The sequence below is a fragment of the Capra hircus genome, chromosome 11, assembly GCF_001704415.2.
Source record: "Capra hircus breed San Clemente chromosome 11, ASM170441v1, whole genome shotgun sequence".
Lineage (NCBI taxonomy): Eukaryota > Metazoa > Chordata > Mammalia > Artiodactyla > Bovidae > Capra > Capra hircus.
Window position 1 is genome coordinate 263,798 of NC_030818.1, and position 24,729 is coordinate 288,526.

The 24,729-nt window shown below is 45.1% G+C and overlaps 1 protein-coding gene across 1 annotated transcript in view; it reads right to left on the reverse strand.

Annotated features, from left to right (window-relative positions):
- The window catches only part of MERTK (MER proto-oncogene, tyrosine kinase), a 121,347-nt gene that overhangs the window by 4,565 nt on the left and 92,053 nt on the right, over nt 1-24,729 (reverse strand). Inside the window, exons 10-18 of the mRNA XM_018054803.1 lie at nt 23,772-23,925; nt 20,085-20,170; nt 18,390-18,485; nt 17,357-17,437; nt 12,329-12,421; nt 9,915-10,033; nt 4,804-4,913; nt 3,488-3,647; nt 2,492-2,628 (exon numbers count right to left, since the gene is read on the reverse strand). Of these exons, the coding sequence (XP_017910292.1) occupies nt 2,492-2,628; nt 3,488-3,647; nt 4,804-4,913; nt 9,915-10,033; nt 12,329-12,421; nt 17,357-17,437; nt 18,390-18,485; nt 20,085-20,170; nt 23,772-23,925 (1,036 nt within the window). The remainder of the gene's footprint in view (nt 1-2,491; nt 2,629-3,487; nt 3,648-4,803; nt 4,914-9,914; nt 10,034-12,328; nt 12,422-17,356; nt 17,438-18,389; nt 18,486-20,084; nt 20,171-23,771; nt 23,926-24,729) is intronic.

The window sequence follows — 24,729 nt, forward strand, 5'->3', positions numbered from 1 at the left end:
AAAAAGTCCTGTGACTCACTCTACTGCAGTACTCTGGGGCTGAACCCACGATAGCCGGGAAGTGGGCCTGTATTGGGGGGAGGGATGGCCGGAGTACCCTGAACCATACCTGCCGGCTGATGGGACACAGCAGGAAAAGGAAGAGCACGGCGGCTTCGGGTGTCACCTTGGAGCGGGGGACAGTGACAGTGCTAATCATAGCAGCTGCAGCTGGGAGGCCGTGAGTTCAGTTTGGGAATGTCGCCTGGAGGTGACGGGGAGCAGGGCCTGTAGCCTGCGCATTCGGAGGTAGGGGTGATGCCACGAGAAGAGACGGCAGCAGGGAGCAGGGCTCCAAGTGCAGCCCGCTACGTGCATCTCTGCGTTTCTCAGACTTGACCGGAAAAGGACTGTGCACGTGTTCTGCGTGCTCAGTTATACCCAACTCTTTGTGATCCCTTGGACTATAGCCCACTAGGCTCCTCTGTCCATGGGGTTTCCTGGCAAGAATAGCTGCAGTGGGTTGCCATTTCCTTCTCCGGGGGCTCTTCCCGATTCAGGGATGGAACCTGGGTCTCCTGCATTGCAGGCAGGTTCTTTACCACTGAGCCACCAGCGAAGCTATAACATGACCGAGGGGCAACCAAACACAGGGGTCAACTTGTCTCCACTAAGTTTAGACAGCAAACAGAGATATTCAGAAGGATCTGCCTCATTTTTATTAAGAATTTTTTTTTTTTCTTTTTGGCCTCAGCACATGGCATGAGGAACTTCCCTGACCAGGGGTCAAACCTGTGCCCCTGCAGTAGAAGCCCAGAGTCGTAACCAGGGCACCACCAGGGAAGTATCAGCAGGGCCTGCCTCATTTTTAAGAGAAAAGGCCCCAGATTTGGAAACACAGAGGCTTCTCTGGCCCAGCATCCAGACTCTAGAGGGGACCTGGGAAGCAGGCCTGGTTCACCAGAGCCTCTGCAAGCCCGCAGTGGCGTGAGGGGCAGTCTGGGCACAGAGACCACAGAGTCACTGCTTTATCCGGCTTCCCAGCCACCCGGCATTGCTGAGACTGAGGCTCTTTCACCTACAAAATCTCTCAGGAAACCGACTCAGCCTTCCCTCGCCTTGGCTCTACATGAATCATCTGAGACCACAGTGTGACACAGCATAGACCTTGCTAAGACTGCACAGTCAGCTTCTCCTGGAGCACAAGAGAAGCCAAGAGAGAAGCAGCCACAAAACGCCCTATTCAATATTGCTTCATGGAAAGGGCTTCCTCATTTGCAGAAGCAAACATTTCATTCACGGGGCCATTGCAGAAACGACCGTGAAACCCCAGATCTAATTAAATTAGGATTTCATGATTTTCTTTTAAAGGGCTTGGGTTTTCTGTGTCTGTTCTAAATTTTATGGGTTTACAACCATAATCACCACCACCACCTCCAAGCAGAGTAAGGCTCTGATCAAAAAAGCTTCCTTTTGTTTGGCTAATATGGGACGTTGGAGGCCCACGAGCAAACTGACAGGGGACTTCTCAGGGGTGTGAGAAAGCAGAGCCAGCGTGCGAGTGTGAGTATGTCTCTGTGTGGGGGGTGTCCTGCACAGGCCCACCTGCCCTGGCAGCCTGGCAAGGCATTCCATGATGGAGCCCACGCAGGTACCCGGTCCCAAAAAGTTCTTGTTAAACATGGTGAGAATGCCCCTCTCCTTGGAGCCACAGGAAATTATTTTTATAAAATCTGCAAAGGGGCTTCCCTGGTGGTCCAGTGGTTAAGAATCCACCTGCCAGTGCAGGAACACGGGTTAGATCCTGGTTGGAGAACTAAGATACTGCGGGGTAGCTAAGCTCATGGGCCACAACAAGAAGCCCACACACGGCAAGGACGATCCCGTGCGTCACAACTACTGAGCCTGAGCTCTCCAGCCCGTGCTCCACAAGGGGAGAAGCCACCGCAGTGAGCAGCCTGAGAGCTGCGATGAAGAGCTGTCCCCACTCATAGACAAAGCCAACCTTTCCTGAAAAGAGAGAGAGCAGTGAATTATCCAAGTACCCCATGCATTGTGAAGTCAACCTGTGTCTCGTAGGATTTACAGTCCTCCGTCATACCCACAGCGGATTGTTTTCCAAAGCCCAGTGGACACCAAACACTGCAGATGCTCAAGCCCCTTACCCTTGGCTCTCTTTACCTGCGGGTTCTGCCTCCACCCACACAGATGGCCAACTGCATTTCCTAGAGGGGATTATAGGTGTTGAGGGCATGTGTGGGCTCACTGGAGATGGGCACACGCCGCCTACCCCCACAAGGGGCTTCTGGTCCCAGTGTCTGTGCCTGTCACCCTCTGCCCACGCCAGAGGGTGGGCAGAGGGCAGAGGTGGTGGTGGTGACTATGGTTGTAAACCCATAAAATTTAGAACAGAAACAGAAAACCCATGGCCCCCTGTAAGCGGCCCCACCCCAGTGGCCTTGTGTCCCCAGGTCTTTGCCGGCTGCCCCAAGGTGGAGAGCAACTGACTCACAATTCATCCAGGCAATCCTCGGGCTGCTTCAGCCGGTGGCCGTGGAGAAGATAGTCATATATCTCGTGGTTCTGGACTCCGGGGTAGGGGGTCATTCCTCGCGTGGCTATTTCCCACATGGTCACGCCAAACGCCCACTGAGGACAAAGTGACAACATGAGGGCTCAAGTCTTTCCGGAAAGGCTGAATGGACTTCTTCACTGGGAAAGGCCATTCCTCAGAGCCCTGGCGACGGCACACAGAGCTGACAAAGACGTTAGGGACACACCGCTCTCCCAACGCGGCAGTGACACGGGGCTGGAACAGCACAGCTCCCCATTTCTACTAGAGTTGTCTGGGAAATGAGACAAAGGCAGGCTAGCCTTCTGTCACGTCACTGCTCTGTTTAACGTTCTCTTCCTACTGTTGTTGGCATGCATTTTCTTCTGTGTGTGGGCTCAGTTCTGTCCAGCTCTTTGTGACCCCATGGACTGTAGCCCACGAGGCTCCTCGGCCCATGATTCTCCAGGCAGGGATACTGGAGTTGGTTGCCATTTCCTCCTCCAGGGGATCTTCCCAGCCCCAGGATCAAACCCACATTTCCTGCATTGGAAGGCGGGTTCTTTACCACTGAGCCACCTGGATAGCCCTGTTTTCTTTTCCCAAATCTCTGGTTAAGGTTATCTGTCGTTACACAGCACCTTTTATACAGCATCTTGGTTCAAACAGCTACTGGATGAATTCATTTAATGTAAATCTGAAATATCTTAGTCACTATATTGTAGCAGAGGAAAGTGGGGATAAATGAAGGGCCTTTGCATGTCAGGCTACTTCACCAGAATCTAGTGTCCCACCTAGAATTCAAGCATCAAGCAATAAATAAAAGAGAAGGGTGAGCCTGCCCCAATCCTCAGTTCATCAAAGAGTAGGTAGTCCTGTGGCACCAGCTGAGGTCATTTCTTTCACCTTGCCTTCATCTTTGCAATGCGAGGCCCCGCATCAAAGCTCTGAACATACCACATCACTTTTACTGGTGTAGACTCGGTCTGCGAGACTCTCTATGGCAATCCATTTCACAGGCATCTTCGCGATGCGGCCCTGGCGGTAGTAATCACCGCTGTAGATCTTCTTAGAGAGGCCAAAGTCCGCCACGCAGACAGTCATGTCATCTCGCAACCTACAGAGAGAGACAGAGTGAGTTCACATCCTCAGCGACACCAGAGGCAAAGCCTTAAATCCCAGGTCCGCGCCCAATGCAGCTGAAAACAGTCAGGATAAGTACAAAAAATGGGCTTCCCCAGTGGATCAGCGGTAAAGTATCTGCCTGGAATGCAGGAGACACAGGTTCAATCAGGAAGACTCCTTGGAGGAGGAAATGGCAGTATTCTTGCCTGGGAAATCGCATAGACAGAGAAGCCGGGTGGGCTACAGTCCATGGGGTCACAGAGTCAGACACGACTGAGTGACTGAGCATCAACAATGGCTACTGAAGTCGATTGAAGAGAGGGGGAAGCTGACGTTCAAAGTTCTTGTATAAGCTCTTATCTCTTCGCTGCAGAAGGAAAGTTTTGGTGTAGCCAGGACAAAACTGCTTCACAAGACAGCATCATGAAAACTCAGGGACAGAACTGTTCTGCTGCTCATGACTGTCTTCACGATTGCCGTTTAGTCCCCAAGTTGTGCCTGACTCTGTGTCTCCATGGACTGTAGCCTGCTAGGCTCCTCTGTCCGTGGGATTTCTCAGGCATGATGAGTTGACTTATATGTAATTCTGGATCCAAAGAACCTGATGGCAGTCGGGGAGGGTCCCAAAGTCACAGCTAGGACTCCGAGTTGCATGAGAGTGTGAAAATAAAGTAGTCATATATACACACTACTACATAAAAAACAGATTAACTAATAAGGACCTACTGCCTAGCATAGGGAACTCTACTCAATATTCTGTCATGACCTATACGGGAAAATAATGTAAAAAGAGTGGGTATATGAGTATATGTACAACTGATTCACTTTGCTGTACACCTGAAACTAGAACAACATTGTAACTCAACCAGACTCCAGTAAAAAGAATTTTTTAAAAGTCACAGGGCAAAGTTTTGGAAGTCAACCAGACTCTTGGAGGCAGAGATAGCGAAAATCCTCAAGCAGAAAACCCAGTTGTATCTCAGGGTGGTAGAAATTCCGTCTCCAGGGCCAGCCGCGCTGTCCCTCTCCCAAATCCAGCCGTCCTCTGTATCTTAACAGCAACGTGCCCCCCAGCACCCCTACAATATCTAACCAGTGTCTACCACCACGAGGCCCCAACCGTCTCCAGGACGGACCAGGACTCTTACATGCAGTTTCGAGCAGCTAAATCCCGGTGAAGAAAGTTCCTGTTGCTCAGATACTCCATTCCCTGGGCAATGTCCACCATGAACTTCAGCAGTGTCTGCAGGGGGATATGCTAGAGGGTGGAAGACATGAGGAGAGAGACTGTTATCATTATTTGATTCTGTTGTGTAGCTTGAAGCTAGCTGCTCAGTTATGTCGGACTCTTTGAGACCCCATAGACTATAGCCCACCAAGCTTCTCCATTCATGGGATTTTCTAGGCAAGAAAACCGGAATGGGATGCCATTTCCTTCTTCAGAGAATCTTCTTCAGTGGCTCAGATGGTAAAGAATCCACCTGCAATGCAGGAGACCCAGGTTCAATTCCTGGGTCGGGAAGATCCCCTGGAGAAGGGAATGGCTACCCACTCCAGTATTCTTGCCTGGGGGATTCCGTGGACAGAGGAGCTTTGTGGGCTACAGTCCATGGGGTCAGAAAGAGTCAGACATGACTGAGTGGCACAGAGACTGAACACAGGCCAAGGCAGTGAAAGTGCCAAGTCCTAACTGCTGCAATTCCTGACAGATTATTTTTTTAAAAGGAAACCGAGTTATTTCCCTTTGAGGGGGAAAATGATGGCTTTATTTCTTAGAAGTGTGGCCATGAAACAAGGAAATTTACATATCACTAACATTGATGGCTCAGTGGTACAGAAGTTGCCTGCTAATGCAGGAGATGGAGGACACGAGGGTTTGCTCCCTGGGTCAGGAAGATCCCCTGGAGGAGGGCATGGCAACCCGCTCCAGTATTCTCACCTGCAGAATCCCATGGACAGAGGCGCCTGGCGGGCTGCAGCCAATGGGGTCACAAAAAGTCAGACACGACTCAAGAGAATGAGCATGCATGCAACCTCACAAATGAGGTTTTTAAAAGGGATGAAGACACACAGACAAAATCAACAAACCCAAAACTTCTTGCAAATATCATATTTTATTGTTTCTTTAGAAGTATGGACAGCGAGTAATAATTTTTTCACAAGTCATAAGGTCAAATGGGATCCTTGTGTCCTTCTGAGCGGCAGTGGGACCAACAGGGGAAAGGAGGGGAGGTCTGGTTTCAGTTGGGGAGGGTGAGGGGGGAAGGTCTAGGGTTTGGATGGCAAAAAGTGCTCTGAGAAGTAGCTGTTTCCAATTATGCACCCACATCTGCTATCATTTCACTTCAAAATGTTTTGAAAGATACTTTTCATCTTCTGGACAGAAAGTAGGACAGTCTTTACTCCTTATCATGGGACCAAAGAACCACAAGTAAGGATTTGGGAATTTTCATTTTTGTTTCTCTAGGAGGCCTTTCTTTAAGTTTGAACAGTCTAGTGTGTATTTTTTTCCCCTAGGTTGTAAAAATCAAACCAGACTGTGTGTTAGAAAATTATGGGATTAATTATGAGGGTGCTGATTCAGCAAGACTTCTGGGTAGTAATTCAAGGTTTTAGTGCAATCGGAGCCCTAAAAAGAAGGGTTCACAAGTTCACAGAACTCACAATGAGTCCATCCTTGATACATTCTCCCCCAAGGGGCTGGACTGTCATGGCCTACTCTCTATGGCACCTGAGCCTTCTGAAGTGGTGCTGATGAGGACACTGGAATTTTTAGAAACTGACTTATTTCGGCTGTGCCAGCTCTTCGTTGTGGCACTGGGATCTTTAGCTGTGTCATGTAGGACCTAGCTCCCTGACTAGGGTTTGAACCTAGGCCCCCTGCACGGGGAGCGTGAAGCCTTAGCTATAGGACCACCAGGAAAGTCCCAAGACACTGAATTTTCAATGATTTATATTTCCCAACTAAGACACACATCAATAATAGACTGTATAACAAAATGCTTTCATTATCCTTTACCCTTAAAGAAAATGTAAGCAAATCAGGCATGAAACCTTATGCCTCTATTCTGTCTATTTGGGGCATTTGGTTTTCTATATTCTAATTTCTAGGAAAGGATTTGGGTGCTAAGAAATACCAAATCTGCTGACATTTGTGAAAGGATAATGAATATCAGGTGCTATTGATTTGTGTCATTTTTTTCCCAAGCACAACTACATTATTCCTGCAGACTGTGACCAAAGGTCATGTAAAAGATGAATGTGGAGCAAAACTAGTGAATGAGTTCAATAAGGCCACCGGATACTAGGTTGACATACGAAACTCAAGTGCATTTCTATGCCCTAAACAATGAACTGTCCAAAAATGAAATTAAGAAAACATCTACAAAAGAATTAACAAAATACTTGGGAAGAAATTTAACAAAAGAAGTGCAAAACGTATACTCTGACAATATAAAGCAAAATAATTAAATTAGTTCTAAATTAATAGAGAAGCGTCCAGTGTCCATGGATCAGAAGACCAGGGGTGCTACTAACGCAAAGAACAGTGTGGCACCAAGTCCTGCAGAAAAAGCATCTTTGCGTAACTGAGACCCCTCCAGAAGGAACAGAAGGCACCTATTCCCAGGGACCTGACTGACAAGGCAGCAGAGACTTGAATAGAAGCTTGATTTTCTAGTTTGCCTATGAAGCATTTTGTGACTTCCAGTGGCTATCAGGTAGTAAAATATAAAAATATACCCCTTTAAAATTTTTATAACAACCTGGGGGTTTTCATCATTGGAAATATACCTGTATTTTTGCAAATAGAAATAATTCATTAGCAAGTAAAATGCTGTGTACTTGTTTCCTTACTTGTTATGTTTTTAAAACATTTTTATTTTTTGTTTCTTTACTTATTTTGTTCAAAAAAACATAAGATGACAGCAGTTATTTCTGGCAGACACAGACAAACCGATTCTAGAATTTACATGGAAGGGCAACAAAACCAAAATAGTGAAAACAATTCTGAAAAAGTAGGATAAATTTGGAGGAATCACATTACCCGATTTTATGACAGTAAAGCCACAGTAATATCGATGATGTGGTAAGGGCAAAGGATGGCCCAGAGCTTGATGGAACAGAGCAGAGAACTCAGAAACAGACCCACACGTGTACACACAGTTGATTTTTGACAAAGGTGCAAAAGCAATGAATGGATGAAGGATAGCCTTTCACAAATGATGCTGGTCATCTATAAACAGAAGAGCAACAGACGAAATTTCACCCCAGTAACGAAAAATAGCTCACAGACTCAAACACAACATGTAAACAAATTTTTAGAAGAAAACATAGAAGAAAATCTCTTATACCTAGGGTTAGGCAAAGAGTCCTTAGACATAACAAATGATCAAGTCCAAGGTCATAATAATGGATCATAAAAACTGATGAGATGAGAATCCGCATGCCAACAGAGGAGACAAGGGTTTGATCCCTGATCTTGGAAGATTCAAGGAAGCGACTAAAGCCACTGGGCAGCTGAAGCCCGGGTGCCACGAGCATTGAGGCCCGGCTGCTCCCGGCCCGCGGGACACAGCCGCTGAGCCCACGTGCTAAACCACCAAAGGCGCCACCCCCCCCCGAGCCTGTGCTCTACAGCAAGAGAAACCACCACAATAAGCTCTTGGACCACAAGGAAGAGCAGCCCCAACCCACCGAAAATAGAGAAAGCCCAAGCACAGCAACGAAGACCCAGAGCAACCAAAAATAAACACGTGAATCGTAAAAACCAAAACAGGCGTGAGCATGGGACCACCATGGGAGCCAGAAGAAGGCAGGAACTCCTTCCCTTTTAGGTTCTTCCCGCCATCCCTCAAAAGAACAGGACAAAACCAAGAGAAAGAAAATAAAAAGTCTCTTGGTGTTTCCATAACACTCGCATACAATACCAACAGGGGCAGCAAGGTACAGGAGAGAAGGCTCCAGAAAATGTTCTCTGTAAACTGGTCTCAGGTTTTATGTTTTTTTTTAAGATTTATTTTGTTTTTAAAAATAATTGTATTTTATTTATTTATTTGGCTGTGCCGTGTTGGAGTCTTCGATCCCCGCACGTGGGATCTTTAGTTGAAACAGGTGGGCTCTAGTTCTCTGACTAGGGATGGAGCGCAGGCCGCCTGCCCTGAGAGTGCAGAGTCTTAACCAGTGGACCGCCGGGGAAGTCCGTGTTCACTTTAGTTCTGACTTTGCTGCACAGGCTTTGCTCTAGTAGCAGTGAGCGGGGACTACTAGGCATTCTGATGCGGGGCTTCTCCTTGTAGCAGCTTCTCTTGCTGGGACCTGGGCTCTAGGTGCAGGCCTTCAGCAGCCAGGGCTCCCAGGCTACAGGGCACAGGCTCACTAGATGTGGAGCACTGACTTGGTTGCTCCGTGGCGTATGGGATCTTCCTGGACCAGGGATGGAACACATGTCCTTTGCACTGGCAGGTGGATTCTCATCCACCTGAGAATCCCAGGTGGGAATCTTAGACCACCAGAGAAGCCCAGGTTTGTGGTTTCTCCAGCTGTCTCGATAAACTTTCTGGTGAGTGGCCGTTCCTCCAGGTCCGCCTGTCTCGGGGGATGAGGACCTTCCCCTGCGGCGCTCCCAGGCTACCACGTTGCTACTGCTCTCTCATCAGGACCCCTTCCACCACCTGGGGTTGGGGGGTGAGGTGCTACAGTCTAAGGGCCCGTTTCTGGTTGCTTTCTCTGTGCTGTGGGGCTTGAGGGCAAGGCTTAGGCTTGCCCTGTGGGGTCTCAGGGGTGGCCCTCTCTCAGGGGCACCGTGGAAGGTAGGCAGGCAGGTCCACCCATTCTTAACATACTTTCTGATTCTGAGGACAGAGGGGCTCGGGACAAATAGAAAGATGGATGCAACCAATTTCCCCTCCGGTTCTCTGAAAAGAACTCTGCAACTGGGAACTGAGATGGCTCCGACATCTGGTGATTCCATAGTGAACAATCCACAAAAGGAGACTGTGAAGGAAAGAGCCACTCTGATAGCAAGAGGGCTATCTTGCTCCACTCCCAGCTGGCTTCTCCCCCACATAAGATGAGAGTAACGAAGCCTGTGGGCAGGTCTGCTGTGACGACGGACACCCTACATCAACCCACAGGGCCTGCAGTGAGCACCGCACGAAGCCAGCGTCCCCTGCTTCCCTTTCTAGGTTAGACGCTGAGGTTGTCCTGGCCCTGTGGTGGGAGCCCCGAGTACTGTTCAGGCAATGGGGTGATGAATTACCTTCGGTCCTGTCTCCAGTCGGGAATAGAGGAGGTAGGTGTGCAGATCCCCGTATTTCATGAAGGGTAAAATCACCATGGGCCTGGGGATGCCCTGAGGGCTCATTTCTATACATACACCTGGAATTAAAACCAGAGAGTAAGTTACAAAGAGCCCTTGTTAGCAGTGACCAGAAAACGCGCTGCAGGAGTGCTGCGTAATTGAAACCACGCACTCTCAAAGGAACAGTTAAAAAAACAAAACACTCATAACTCACACACTCTGTGTTCTAGAATATGGAACACACACTGGGGTCCACTTCTTGGGATTTTTTTTTTTCTTTCAGACTAGTGCCAATCTTTGCATGAAAGTTCTAAAAAAAGTAATCAATACCAAGTACAGCTATGGAGAAGGATATGGCAACCCACTCCAGTATTCTTGCATGAGGAATCCCATGGACAGAGGAACCTGGTGAGTCCATGGGGTCGCAAAAGAGTCAGACACGACTTAGTGAACTAAACAACAAAAACAAGTATAGCTGTAGAAACCCATGGAGTTTTTGTTACGCTGAGTCAAACTGAGGAGGAGGTGACCACAGGCGAATTCAAGGGCAAACTAGTTTCAGACGGTTAAATAATTAACCATATTAAGTCCCCTGCAACCAAATACTTAAAACTATTAGAAGAATTAATTCTGAGGGCCCATAGGTGAAATCCATGTCTCTAAATGTTAACAGTTATACACAGGAAAGCTCCACATCATTTGTCACAGATGCTTGAATCAGAGTCTGTCTGAGGTCAGGTTCGCAAAGCTCTTGCACATGGTAGTCAAGGACTAAACACCACTGTCCTCAGACTCTGCCGAAGTCAACAGCTACAAATGAGCAACAGTAGTTCCTTTGACACAATACTGTCTCCAAACATTAGTTTTCCCATCTCTCTGGCAGTGTCCATCATAATAAACATTGAAAATTCCCCCAAGAATATAGCATTTATCAAGTTAAAAGACAGCAAAAAAAGAAGTCAGCAGAACATTCAATTATTTTTAGGTTGCTCCCCCCTTTTGGAAGAACATCACACACCAACCACTTGAGACCAGCTCTCCATTGAGTATTTGTTAGTAAATGGTGTCACAAAACCAAATTCTCATTGTTAAATCACTGACTCAAATCCCATGAAACTGCCAACATAAATCCCAAGAAATTAGTAAGTTAAAAAAATGTTAATATCTTTTCAAGTACTGATTTCTTAGGTTGTGCTGTGCTTAGTAGCTCTGTTGTGTCTGACTCTTTGTGACCCCATGGACTGTAGCCTGCCAGGCTCCTCTGTCCATGGGATTCTCCAGGCTAGAATACTGGAGTGGGTTGCCATGCCCTCCTCCAGAGGATCTTCCCAACCCAGGATTGAATCCAGTGTCTCTCATTGCAGGCAAATCCCTTACTGTCTGAGCCGCCAGGGAAGCCACATTTCTTGGGCTCTGTATTGACAATTTCATGGGACTTGATTCAATTGATTTAAAAACTGTTTCTCAGGACTTTCTAGGGGTCCAGTGGTTAGTACTCCTAGCTTACACTGCAGGGAGCAGTCTAAATCCCTGAGGGGAACTAAGATCCCGTATGTCACTTGGTAGAGCTAAAAAAAGTTTTAAGAAAAATTGTTTTTCGAAACTGATTTGTGGAATTTGTCTAATTTACAGCTTTACCCTGCTAGTATTTGATTCATGTGCAACCTGAAATCAAGACAAATTACAGCATAACCAGCTTTCACGTCTTGTAAGCGGGGTGGCAGTGGTGGTTCAAGGGCTACGTCGTGTCTGACTCTTGTTTCGACCTCATGGACTGTAGCCCGCCAAGCTCCTCTGTCCATGGAATTCTTCAGGCAAGAATACTGGAGAGGGAGAATACTGGAGGAGCCATTTCCTTCTCCAGGGGATCTTCGCAACCCAAGGAATGAACCCAGATCTCCTGAATTGCAGGCAGATTCTTTACCAACTGAGCCATAAGGGAAACCTTGTAAGGGTGGGGGCGGGGGGATGGGGGTGGGGGTAACTGAGGCTATTTTAATCCACAGCAACTTAGAATTCTGTGGACACTAAACATTCCTGAGTTCACTGGTGTCCAGGAAATTCAGGCCTATTTTTACAACCAGCTTCAGAAAAATGCAACCATAAAAAGTCTTTTGGGAGAAAAACCAACTCTTTTTTTTTTTTTTTGCAGGATATTAGTTCCCCAACCAGGGATTGAACCCAGGCCTCCTGCAGAGGAAGTGCTGAGTCCTAATCACTTGACTGCCAGGGAATTCACAAAAACCCAATGTTATGAAGTACTCTGGGCTTATACAAAGCATAATGTTTATCTGCCCCAGAGATTTTTGCCTTGGCCTAGAGTATATCAGCCAAGGCCCTCCGGCCACCCAATGCTGCATTTCCATGAGTACCTAGGAGCCGAATGACGTTCGGATGGTTGAAGTCTTTCATGCACGCGGCCTCACTGAGAAATTCCTCAATCTCTCGCTGCGAAAAGTTGTCCACTAAAAGAAAAGATGGAAAAGGTTAGCCGTGAGTTATTACTCAGGGAAGGGGAAAGATGAATAGCAATTTTATTCTTTAAAAGTAAAATCAGGAAAAAGCAAAATGATAGGGACAGTGAGAGTGGTTGCCAGGGACTGGTTGGGGGAGGGATGAATTGGTTGCCTACAGGGATTTTCAGCAGGTGAAACTTCTGTGTGACCCTGGGATGGTGGACACAGGACATAATGCATTTGTCAAACCCTACAGAACATACAACACCAGCTGGACCCTAATGTCACCTGCTGTGGCTGTTTACTCGCCAAGTTGTGTCCAACTCTTCATGACCCTGTTGGACTGGAGCCCACCAGGCTCCTCTTGGGATTTCCGAGGCAATACTGGAGTGGGCTGCCATGCCCTTCTCCTGCAGATCTTCTTGACCCAGGGATCAAACCCATGTCGCCTGCATTGCCAGGTGGATTCTTTACTGCTGGAGCCATCAGGAAAGACCCCTTCTGTAAATCTAAAACCATTCTAAAAATTAAGTGATCAAACCAGTCAATCCTGAAAGAAATTAGTCCTGAATATTTATTGGAAGGACTGACGCTGAAGCTGAAATGCCAATACTTTGGCTATCTGATGTGAAGAACTGACTCACTGGAAAAGACCCTGATGCTTGGAAAGATTGAAGGCAGGAGGAGAAGGGGACAACAGAGGATGAGATATTTGGGTGGCATCACCAACTCACTGAACACTGAGTATGAGCAAGCTCCAGGAGTTGGTGGTGGACAGGGAAGCTTGGGATGCTGCAGTCCATGGGGTCACAAAGAGTTGGACATGACTGAGCGACTGAACTGAACTGATTATTAATAGCAAAAAAAAACAAAACACCTAAAATAGAATCCAACTGGTCTGTTGCAATGATTTTTGCCTCACAAAAAGAGCAAATCACTTCTCTCTCTCAGCACATTTCTTGCGAGTCTGGCTGCCCCATTCTGCCTTGCGAACTAGATGCACTTTCATACCAAGTTTCTGGAATCACGCCAGCTCAAAAGAAACACTTAAAATTCTATAATTAGGCTAAGTGAAATAAGCCAGTCACACAAGGACAAATACTGTATGATTCCACTTCTGTGAAGTATTTAGAGAAGTCCAAGTCACAGAAAATTGAATGATGAGTGCCAGGTGCAAGAAGGGGTGGGGAGAATGGGGGTTGTTCTTTAATGGGTATGCAGTTCAGTTTTGTGAGGTGAAAAAGTTACGGAGGTGGATGGTGGTGATGGTTGCACAAGAAGATGCTCAATGTCTCTGAACTGTAAATTTAAAAGATTCTTCAGTTCAGTTCAGTCCACTCACTCAGTCATGTTCGACTCTGCGACCCCATGAACTGCAGCACGCCAGGCCTCCCTGTCCATCACGAACTCCTGGAGTCTACCCAAACTCATGTCCATTGAGTCAGTGATGCCATCCAGCCATCTCATCCTCTGTTGTCCCCTTCTCCTGCCCTCAATCCCTCCCAGCATCAGGGTCTTTCCCAATGAGTCAGCTCTTCGTATCAGGTGGCCGAAGTATTGGAGTTTCAGCTTCAGCATCAGTCCTTCCAATGAACACCGAGGACCGATTTCCTTTAGGATGGACTGGTTGGATCTCCTTGCAGTCCAAGGGACTCTCAGGAGTCTTCTCCAACACCACAGTTCAAAAGCATCAATTCTTTGGTGCTCAGCTTTCTTTACAGTCCAACTCTCACATCCATACATGACCACTGGAAAAACCACAGCCTTGACTAGACGGACCTTTGTTGACAAACTAATGTCTCTGCTTTTTAATATGCTGTCTAAGTTGGTCATAACTTTCCTTCCAAGGAGTAAGCGTCTTTTAATTTCATGGCTGCGATCACCATCTGCAGTGATTTTGGAGCCCAGAAAAATAAAGTCAGCCACTGTTTCCACTATTGCCCCATCTGTTTCCCATGAAGTGATGGGACTGGATACTATGATCTTAGTTTTCTGAATGTTGAGCTTTAAGCCAACTTTTTCATTCTCCTCTTCTTCACCTCCTGCCATAAGGGTGGTGTCATCTGCATATCTGAGGTTATTGATATTTCTCCCGGCAATCTTGATTCCAGCTTGTGCTTCCTCCAGCCCAGTGTTTCTCACGATATACTCTACATGTAAGTTAAATAAGCAGGGTGACAATATACAGCCTTGACATACTCCTTTTCCTATTTGGAACCAGTCTCAGGATGATGTATTTTGTGTTATTTTTAGTCGCTATGTTGTGTCCAACTCTTTGCAACCCCATGGACTGTAGCCCGCCAAGCTCCACTGTCTATGAGATTTCCCAGGCAAGAATACTGGAGCAGTTTGTCTTTCCCTTCTCCAGGGGATCTTCCTGACCCAGGGGTTGAACCCATGTCTCCTGCATTGGCAGGAGGATTCTTTACCACTGAGCTGCTACAATTAAAATCAACCATAGGGAATTCCCAGGTGGTCCAGTGGTTAGGATTCTGCACTTTCACTGCTAAGGGCCCTGGTTCAGTCTCTGGTTGTGGAATTAAGATTCTGCAAATCTTGCAGGGTGCACCCCCACCAAAAAAATAGGGAAAAAAATCAAGCATAATGCAGGCACACCTTAGGGAATGCACACTGACAGGAGTGGAGTGTTGTCTGGAGTCACATATAAGAGCATGTAGTACAGGGTCTGTGCCTCCTAATCCTCCTATCAAAGCAAGCTCAGGGAATGTCTGCCCACTTTGCCCCAACCAACCAAGTGTGATGGTGGGCAAAACCCTCCCCCGTGGTGCAACCCCTCCAGGCCAGTGTAGATGAGTGTGTAACTTGGAGGCCAGAGATGACTGGGCTTTCAACCTTTGATCATTAGCATGGATGCGATTCCTACACAAATGACCCTAATTTTCTATTTTCTTTCATTCTTTTCTTAAAAGGTGCTTTTATTTATTTATTTTGTGGCCGCACTGCGTGGCACGTGGGACCTTAGTCCCCTGACCAGAGATCCCTCAGGGATTTGGTCGGTGCCCCCTGCCGTGGAAGCGCAGAGTCTTACTCAGCGGACCACCAGGGAAGTCCTGTGCTTGTTCAGTCGCTTAGTCGTGTCCGACTCTTGGTGACCCCGTGGACTGTAGCCTCCCAGGCTCCTCTGTCCATGGAAATTTCCAGGCGAGAATACTGGAGTGGGTTCCCATTTCCTTCTCCAGGGGATCTTCCCAACTCAGGAATCAAGCCCGTGTCTCCCTGAACACCAGCACAGATTCTGGAGTGTTCTAATTGGCGTCTATCACTATTTTTGCCAACGCTGTATTAATAGCTCTTCCTCCTCCACACTGCAACCAAAGTGAACATTCCAGAACATCGTCTGCTCTTGCTTCTCATTTGCTGAAGACTCTTAACAGTGGTTTACCACTCAAGGGTTGGAAGCAGACTCTGTGATGACTTTTCGGGCCCTTCCTGACCCAGATGTAGGCACTCTCCTCAGCTCACTTGGAGACTGTAGTTTGTGATCACAGCTCTCCTTCCTATGCCTTTGGGCAAAGAACACTTCTCCTCTCTCTGAGAATCCTTTCTTCCAGGCAGCCCACAGCTTCCTGCAGACCCACACAGCCACCCTCATGTGAGGAAGTGAATCCACCAAGCTAAGCCAGAAACCCCTAGGGTCAGATGCTGCTACCAGATCCACCCTGCCTTGGAAATTCATGCCTTACTTTGGAATCATTATCTCTACTAGGTGACAGAGGCAGGGAGGCAGAGAGTAAACAACAAATGCTATTGCTTCGTGTGTTGGGGCTCAGGGTGGGTCATCCCAAAATATGCCATAATCCGTAATGCATACGGATTATTCTGAATTACAGTTACTTAAACGGCAACCCACTCCAGTGTTCTTGCCTGGAGAATCCCAGGGACGGCGGAGCCTCATGGGCTGCCGTCTATGGGGTCGCACAGAGTCAGACATGACTGAAGCGACTTAGCAGCAGCAGCAGCAGCAGCAGGAAACAGCTAATGCAAGAGGAACGCTCTGACCCTCCTTTCTGTCTTCCTGAAAACAGGAAATAAATCTCTCACGTGAAAGATGAAGGACATCCTTATCACCAGAGAAAGGGAATTCAGGCTGAAGAAGCCTGTATGAACAAACCTTGATAGGCCTTTAAATTGACTACCCCAAGCCCACACTCTGTTTGGATTCTTCACTTAATTGGACATCTCAAACTCAAGTTTCTTTGTCCTGTCATTTCCTCACCATGGTGGTGTTTCTCTAAAACATTTACACAGTGCCTCCTTTGGCCACTTGTTAAGTCCCATTTCTATGAGATCTTCCTGGGCATTAATTAAAATTCATGCATTTTCTCCTTTTAATCTGTCCTGTGTCAGTTTTATTATTAGGCCAGCCATGAGAACTTAAGATGGGTGGAGAGGCAAATTTCCCCCTCCCTGGCAAGTGTGAAGAATATGCAAAAATATATCTGTGTGACTGAATCACTTTGCTGTACCCCTGAAACACTGTAAGCCAACTGTGTGCATGCATGCTCAGTGACTCAGTTGTGTCCGACTCTTTGCGGCCCCATGGACTGTAACCCACCAGGCTCCTCTGTCCATGGGGATTCTCCAGGCAAGAGTACTGGAGTGGGTTGCCATTCCCTTCCCCAGGGGATCTTCCCATCCCAGGGATCAAACTCTTGTCTCCTGCATTTCAGGCAGTTTCTTTACCACTAGCACCACCTGGGAAGCCCATAAATCAACAATACTTCAATAATAAATACATACAAAAACAAAACATTAAAAAAGAAAAGAATATATGATGCAGGTATGAACAGCTCATTATAGTAGCTCTCCCTCTGTGACTCGAGAGGGATCATGACATATGAACTCCATCATCCATCACTGGCCTGATGAAGCACCAGACACTGAAATAGCTGCCCGCCTCTAGAACAATCGGGGTTAACTCACACTTCATGGTTTTCACAGCCACCTTCTGAGAGGTCCCATCTTCCTGATTAAGATTTCCTTCCATGACAGACCCAAACTCTCCTGTGAAATAAAACATCTATATTGACCTTGTGCAAAATCTTTCCTGCCCACAAAAGTGGGATAGTACCAGAGCTGTTATTTTCATGAGACCCCAGAGTGACCTCCACACAGCAGCTGGTCAGAGCCGGCCCAGGCCACCTACACTGGTCAGCCCAGGGCACAGGCTGTGCACTAGCTTCCTGCTTGTCACAGGCTTGTTTGGCTCAGACTTGCCTCAGTTCATCACTTTAGTATGCATCAAAACTGATCCAGGAAACTTATAAGACAACCTGGAAACTGTTACTGACATGCATCAAGTACAAACTCTTAATACTTCTATCACTCATCCTAAGATGATTTTGACATGAAATGTGTATCTTCACTTTTGGTCCTATGTAACTTGGCAGGTGCAAAGGATAGGAAGCTTAAGAACTAGAGGAAAACATTGAAAGTGTATGAACTGCTGCTTTTTAATGAAGGAAGGGAATTGACATTTTTAAGAGGCTCTTTTCACACAGGCTCTTTTCTTTTTTAAATTTTATTATTTATTTATTTACTTTTGGCTGTGTTGGGTCTTTGGGATTTCGCTAGTTGTGGTGCGTGGCTTTCTCACTGTGGTAGCTTCTCTTGTTGCAGAGCTTGGGGCTCAGCAGTAGTGGCACACAGGCTTAGCTGCCCCGCGGCAAGTGGGGTCTTCCCTGACCAGGGACTGAACCCACGGCCCCTGCACTGGTAGGCCGATTCTTTAACACTGGGCAACCAGGGAAGTCTGAGGCTCTTTTCATAGGTCACATCTGAGTTTCAGAAATCACTGTTTACTTTTTCATTTTAAAAGTTATAAAATAGAACTATGAATATTTGTATTATAAGTTAAAGTCACAAGAATGGTATTCTATTTACTACATGTATTTTAAAGAATGACTGTGAACTGCTTACCTTTTTACTCATATTTGGAAAGGAAAAAACTGCTTACCTTCACCCAGAATTTTGCCAAGAATAAGAAGGCTCCTGTCAATCACGACATCCTCTAGTTTATTTTGCAGCTCCTCACTGACTCCCAAGCTCTGTACTATAGAAGGAGTAGCAGAGCACATACGACCGGTCAGGATGCTTCCTCTCATGTGAACATGCTTAAAATTATAAAGTTCCATAAACAAGTTTAACAGTTTTCTCATTTTATATGCATAGCTCTCCCTGCCAAATGTCAGTAATGAAATATCATGCTTAATCCCGCTGTGATTAAAGTGAGTAAAATCAATCCATCAGGGCAAAATTCATCCTGAACGATTATAAAAATCAGAACCATTCCCATTGGGCAGTAGCAGCAGCTGGCAATCAGATTCATGCAGGGGAGCTTTGCCCTTAAAAGAGTGAGGAAGGCAAGTCAATATTCTTTCTAAGTATTTACTATTATACCCCGAACTATGGGATACGAAACCGTCATCAGGACATCTCCCCTGCCCTCCCAGCTGGGGAAGTTGGCACAGAATCCACGGGAAACATGTCGAGAACAAGGCACAGTCTGTTTTGCATACGGTGCGTAGAATCTCGCTCTAATGACATAAGAGGAGCTAAGTGGAATACTTGGTGCGGAGATTGAACACTAAGATTTCCTGTATGGTGCAGACATACTGTACAACCAATGTTATCAACAAGAAGATTAACCAAGAAAGGGAGACCAATTTGGTAACTACTGGCAAATGATTCAGTTTGTGCCATAGTTCGGGAATAAGCAAGACTTTGAAAGAGAGAAAAACAATGTGGATCATTAGAAATAACACATTAGCTCTCAGTGGATAATACCCAAATCATTCCCCCATCGGAGAAAAAAATTGGTCCAAATGGAGGATTTTTTTTTTTAATGCAAGAATAGACACCTAAACCTCAAAACTTCTGGATTAGAGAAGGAATTAATAAGATACTACATCAAATGAATTTTTGTTCCATAGCAATCTGCATTCCATCATCTTTATATTTATTTATTGTTTTGTTTTTTGGCAAACATCCAAACACTTGAATTTGATAATATTCAAATACTTTCTACACTGTTTCTGAAATTATTTAAGAACAGAGCTGTTTATTCCCATTTTTTGAGACTAAGAGTTGCTGCTCTGATTCAGCAGAGTTCAAACCATAATTGTCACAAAGTATGTTCGGAAGTTGTTCTCTGACTTGGTTGCCAAGAAAAAACAGGAAATGAGCTCTGAGGCTGTGACAGTTGCTTTGCTGTTTCTTTTAAGTCCCTCTGCCCGCATCTTCTCCTCTCACCCTGAGAGTTCCTTCTTCCTCCCACGTTTCAAAGCACCAGGAGTCCTTAGCCCCAGGGCCTTCACCTCGAGTACAGCTCCAGGTTTCCAGGGAACTGCCCAGCAGGGAAGCCCAGGGCCATGTTGGATTCTCTGCTTGTTGCTTTCCAAAGACATTTTGCACATTAAAGATAGACATTCTTCAACTCCTTTGGCTTTTGTTAGAAATAGAAATTTGTGGTTCTTTGCTTGTTCTTAATAATTTCTTTTTGGTCACACAGCATGTGGGAAATTAGTCCCCTGACCAGGGATTGAACCCTCATCCTCTACATTGGAAGCATGGAGTCTAAATCACTGGATATCAGGGAAGCCCCTCAATAATCGTGGCTTTTGCCAAAAGAAAGATATGAAAGTCAACTTACAGGTGAGTTCGATGGCTCGCCGGCAGAAGGACTGCTTTGCCATGTAGCTGATGACCAATTCTGAATCCTCCTCTGTGAAGGCGCTCCTGGGTGAATTAGATAACGGACATCTCAGACTAGAAACAGAGAGCTACCCAGGCTGGGACTGAGTCCATGAGATGCTACTAGGCTGCTGCCTGTCAAGAGGGCTCTTCTAGGCCAGAAACATTTCCCACCAGGAGAAACAAGCTTCTTCCTTAGATCCATTTTAGGACTCTGTCTAGGAACCATGGAGAGTTTAGAACAACTGATAAGCTCCCAATAGCCAAAGCTGTAACAATTTGAGCAACACAATGAAGTTGTGTTGGATTATAACCCCAAGTATAAAAGGAATATCCATGAGTCCAAATTGATACATATATACATGCTTGTGTATATACATGTATATGTGTGTGTATAAATGAATAAAGAGGGGAAGAGAAGCAAGTCTCCTGTGCAGAAGAATTCCAAATATTTCATATACATACTCTGTATTTTAGGGCTTCCCTGGAGGTTCAGACGGTAAAGAATCCGCCTGAAATACTGGAGATCCAGGTTCCATCCCTGGATTGGGAAGATACCTTGGAGAAGGAAATGGCAACTGACTCCAGTATTCTTGTCTGGGAAATCCCTTGGACAAAGGAGCCTGGTGGGATACAGTCCATGGGGTTGCAAAGAGTCAGACATGACTGACAATGACTAACACTTTCTGTCTGTAAGAGATGGGGGGAGTGTTAACTCCTCACCCTGTAAATGTGAGCTGCAAGCACTGACTTGCTTCCAAAGAGCCCAGTATAAAAAGGGAGAAACAAATAACTATGGCAGAGAAACTAGGCAGATACCGCCTCCGCTAGGTGATCAGGATCAACATCAACAGTGAAATCACACTGACTGTGTATCCTTGATGTAACAGGATGAGGACGGTGCTCTGCCTCTGTGGTCTTCCTTTCAGTAGTCCACCACCCGAGTCCAATCATGGCGAGAATACCATACAAATTCTAACAGAGAGTATCCTACAAAATATCTGGCCAGTACTCCTGAAAACGATCAAGTTCATCGAAAACAAGGAAAGTCTGGGAAGCTTATGCAGCCCAAGGAGATATGACCACAAAATGTAGTGTGGTGTCCCGGACAGGACCCCAGAATAGAGAGGGACAGCAGGTGCAAACGGAGGAAATCTGAATAGAGCGTGGACTTTAGTTAGTGATAATGTATTCATACTGTTCGACTAATTGTAGCAAATATAACTAACCTAAAATGTTAATAACAGGGGATCCTGGATGTGATGTACATGAAAAGTTTCTATACTGCCTTCTCAATTTTTTGGTAATTACAAAACTTCCCTAAAAAATAAAGCCTATTTTTAAAAATCCATTTAGTCACTGCTTTAGCCTAATTGGTATGAAAGTATTATGAATCAGTGAGTCTAGATTATAGACTTAACCTCACTTTTTCTTATGTATATAGATTATTTTAAAATAGAAAACACATTAAAAATAATATATTTATATGCAAGGCAAACAATTTGGAAGGATTTATGCCAAAATAGCAACTGAGACCATGGCGGATCAACCAAGGAGTTACAGACGAGTCTCACTGTCTACTTTCAACTATTCTATATAATTTGATTTTTTAACAACAAAAAAACTATAAGAATATTAATTTTATAAGTAGGAAATAAATATATTTTCATTAAAAATGAATAAATGAAAGGTGCTTGTACAAATGAATGAACAAATGAATCTAGGGGTTTCCAGTGAAAACCCATGGAAACTGACTTTAGTATAAAAATAATTTATGATCAACCTATCACTTGTTTACAGCTTCTGCTCAATGGTTCCTGGTAATGGTTCCTGATAATTTTATTCTGAAATATTTGAAGCAGTCCTGTAATTTTGTTAATATATTTGCTGTACTTCATAACTGCACTCTGGGAAGTTCTAGAACATTCAACCTCAAACAGTACCAAGTTATTCAAGCTAAGGTTGAATCAGATAAGACCTTATCTGATTCACATATATCTGTTCTGGTGGTAAACTTTTAGCTTCTGTGGAACCATGAGGTAGTGGAGACCTAGCTGATAGAAATATTTTCACTTGGAGTATTTTATTCTGCACTTCTTAACTGCCAGACTTCTTAACAGCCTCATGTCTGTCCTGCTCAGCTCTCTGCATTCAATGCATAGAACAGGCTGTGTGTATTTTTTTTCATATTCTTTCCTTCCTGCAAAGATGTGAAATAGAATCTTCATGTTTATTCTACTCCCACCTGATATGGGCGCCCTGTGATGTCCACAGACTGAGCTTTCTCTATATGTAACAATACCTCTCTGTCCCAATCACTAAACATGTTTGTTTTTTTTTTTTTAAATTTTTTATTTTTTTTAAATTTTAAAATCTTCAATTCTTACATGCGTTCCCAAACATGAACCCCCCTCCCACCTCCCTCCCCACAACATCTCTCTGGGTCATCCCCATGCACCAGCCCCAAGCAAGCTGCACCCTATGTCAGACATGGACTGGCGATTCAATTCTTACATGACAGTATACATGTTATAATTCCCATTCTCCCAAATCATCCCACCCTCTCCCTCTCCCTCTGAGTCCAAAAGTCTGGTATACACATCTGTGTCTTTTTTCCTGTCTTGCATACAGGGTCGTCATTGCCATCTTCCTAAATTCCATATATATGTGTTAGTATACTGTATTGGTGTTTTTCTTTCTGGCTTACTTCACTCTGTATAATTGGCTCCAGTTTCACCCATCTCATCAGAACTGATTCAAATGAATTCTTTTTAACGGCTGAGTAATACTCCATTGTGTATATGTACCACAGCTTTCTTATCCATTCATCTGCTGATGGACATCTAGGTTGTTTCCATGTCCTGGCTATTGTAAACAGTGCTGCGATGAACATTGGAGTACATGTGTCTCTTTCAATTCTGGTTTCCTCGGTGTGTATGCCCAGAAGTGGGATTGCTGGGTCATAAGGTTATACTTAGTAGGACTAGCCTTCTCCACCCAAATTTTTATATATTTCAAAACTGTCATGATTCTCTCTGCTCATTTCGTCCTCAAGATACATTTTCAAATCAGCTTTTATTGACAACCCTGTAGCAATTTAGATGGTGATTGAATTGAATTTATGGTCAACTTGGGGGAAAATGATCTCTTGACAAAGCTGAGCCTTCCCATCCATGAACATGGTACACATCTTTCCATTTATTTGAGTTTTCTTCTGTAATGTCAATAAAGTTTAATAAATTTTTCCACAAAGCTTTTGTACATATATTGGGTTTCTTCTTAGGAACATTATTATTCTCATGCTATTATGGATGGGACGTCATTCTAGCACTTTGACTTTAATGTATCTTGAAATGAGGATCAAAATACTTCACAACATTTAATGCCCTAAAAAATGTTAAGTTTCTTCCTGAAGAAAAACAAGAAAGAAGAGTACCAGGAAGAGACTTTGAAACAAGTAAAAAACTTTCACTATTGGCTGCCTTTGTGACACTGGCCTAATTAAAGAAGCAGCCTGCCTCCAAGAGGTGCATAAGACAGGGACCAAGCTGGATACAGGAGCAAGGCCAGCAGAAGAGGCAATATCACTTCACATGGCAACTTCATCAACACCACTGAGCAAAACATTTTAAACTGAGAAACTTACCCAAACTTTGTCTCCTGGATTCTTTTCCTGATGGCCAGAGAAATGTATAAAACCAACCCAATCAAAACAAATCCACAAACGCAGCCAAGGATTATGAGCACAGGATCTGTGTTGCCAGGTGCTGGGGTAGATGAGGGAGCAAAGTCTATCGAACCTGGTAAAATACAAATGGAATACATTCAAACATCTCCGTGGGATTCGGGATAGTCGATTTACAATATCAGGGAAACTCTATTCAAGTCAGTTATAAATGTATAGGAAACTGAAAAAATAGTAAGCATGTTCAGGTGCTCAGCCGTGTCCGACTCTCTGTGACCCCATGGACTATAGCCCGCCATGCTCCTCTGTCCATGGGATTCTCCAGGCAAGAATACTGGAGTGGGCTGCCATGTCCTTCTCCAGGGATTCTCCTGACCCAGCGATTGGACTGATACCTCCTGTATCTTTTGCACTGGCAGGCACGTTCTTTAGCACTGGGCCACCTGAAAAATAGTAAAACTAATATTTAACTGGTATACTCTAAAACACTAGAAATATTGAGAATCAAAATGCTTTTTGTTGTTGTTTTAAAAAAATGTATCAAGAGTAGTTTGCACAGTGCTTGCCAGGTTCCAGTTACACAGCTTGGGATATAGAGAGAGTGTATTAATATTTTCCATGCTCTGGTGAATGTCAAACTCCTTTCCAAGTTTGGATCAGCTTCCAGTGTTTCATCCTCTGCACTTTCAACGCTGTAAAATACCTCTGTGAGTTCCTTAAATGTTGTGATGAGAAAACAGCTATTTTGAGTTACTCCTGGGGCGTTTGACAGTATGACAATCCCTCTTACAGCAGAGCGTGGACATTTTGATAAGGATCTGAACTTAGAAGTCTTGCTGCAAGTTCCCACTTTGCTTTTCCTGGGGCACCTTTTAAAATAACCACTTAGAGAGCCTTTGAAAAGTTAAGTACAGGCATT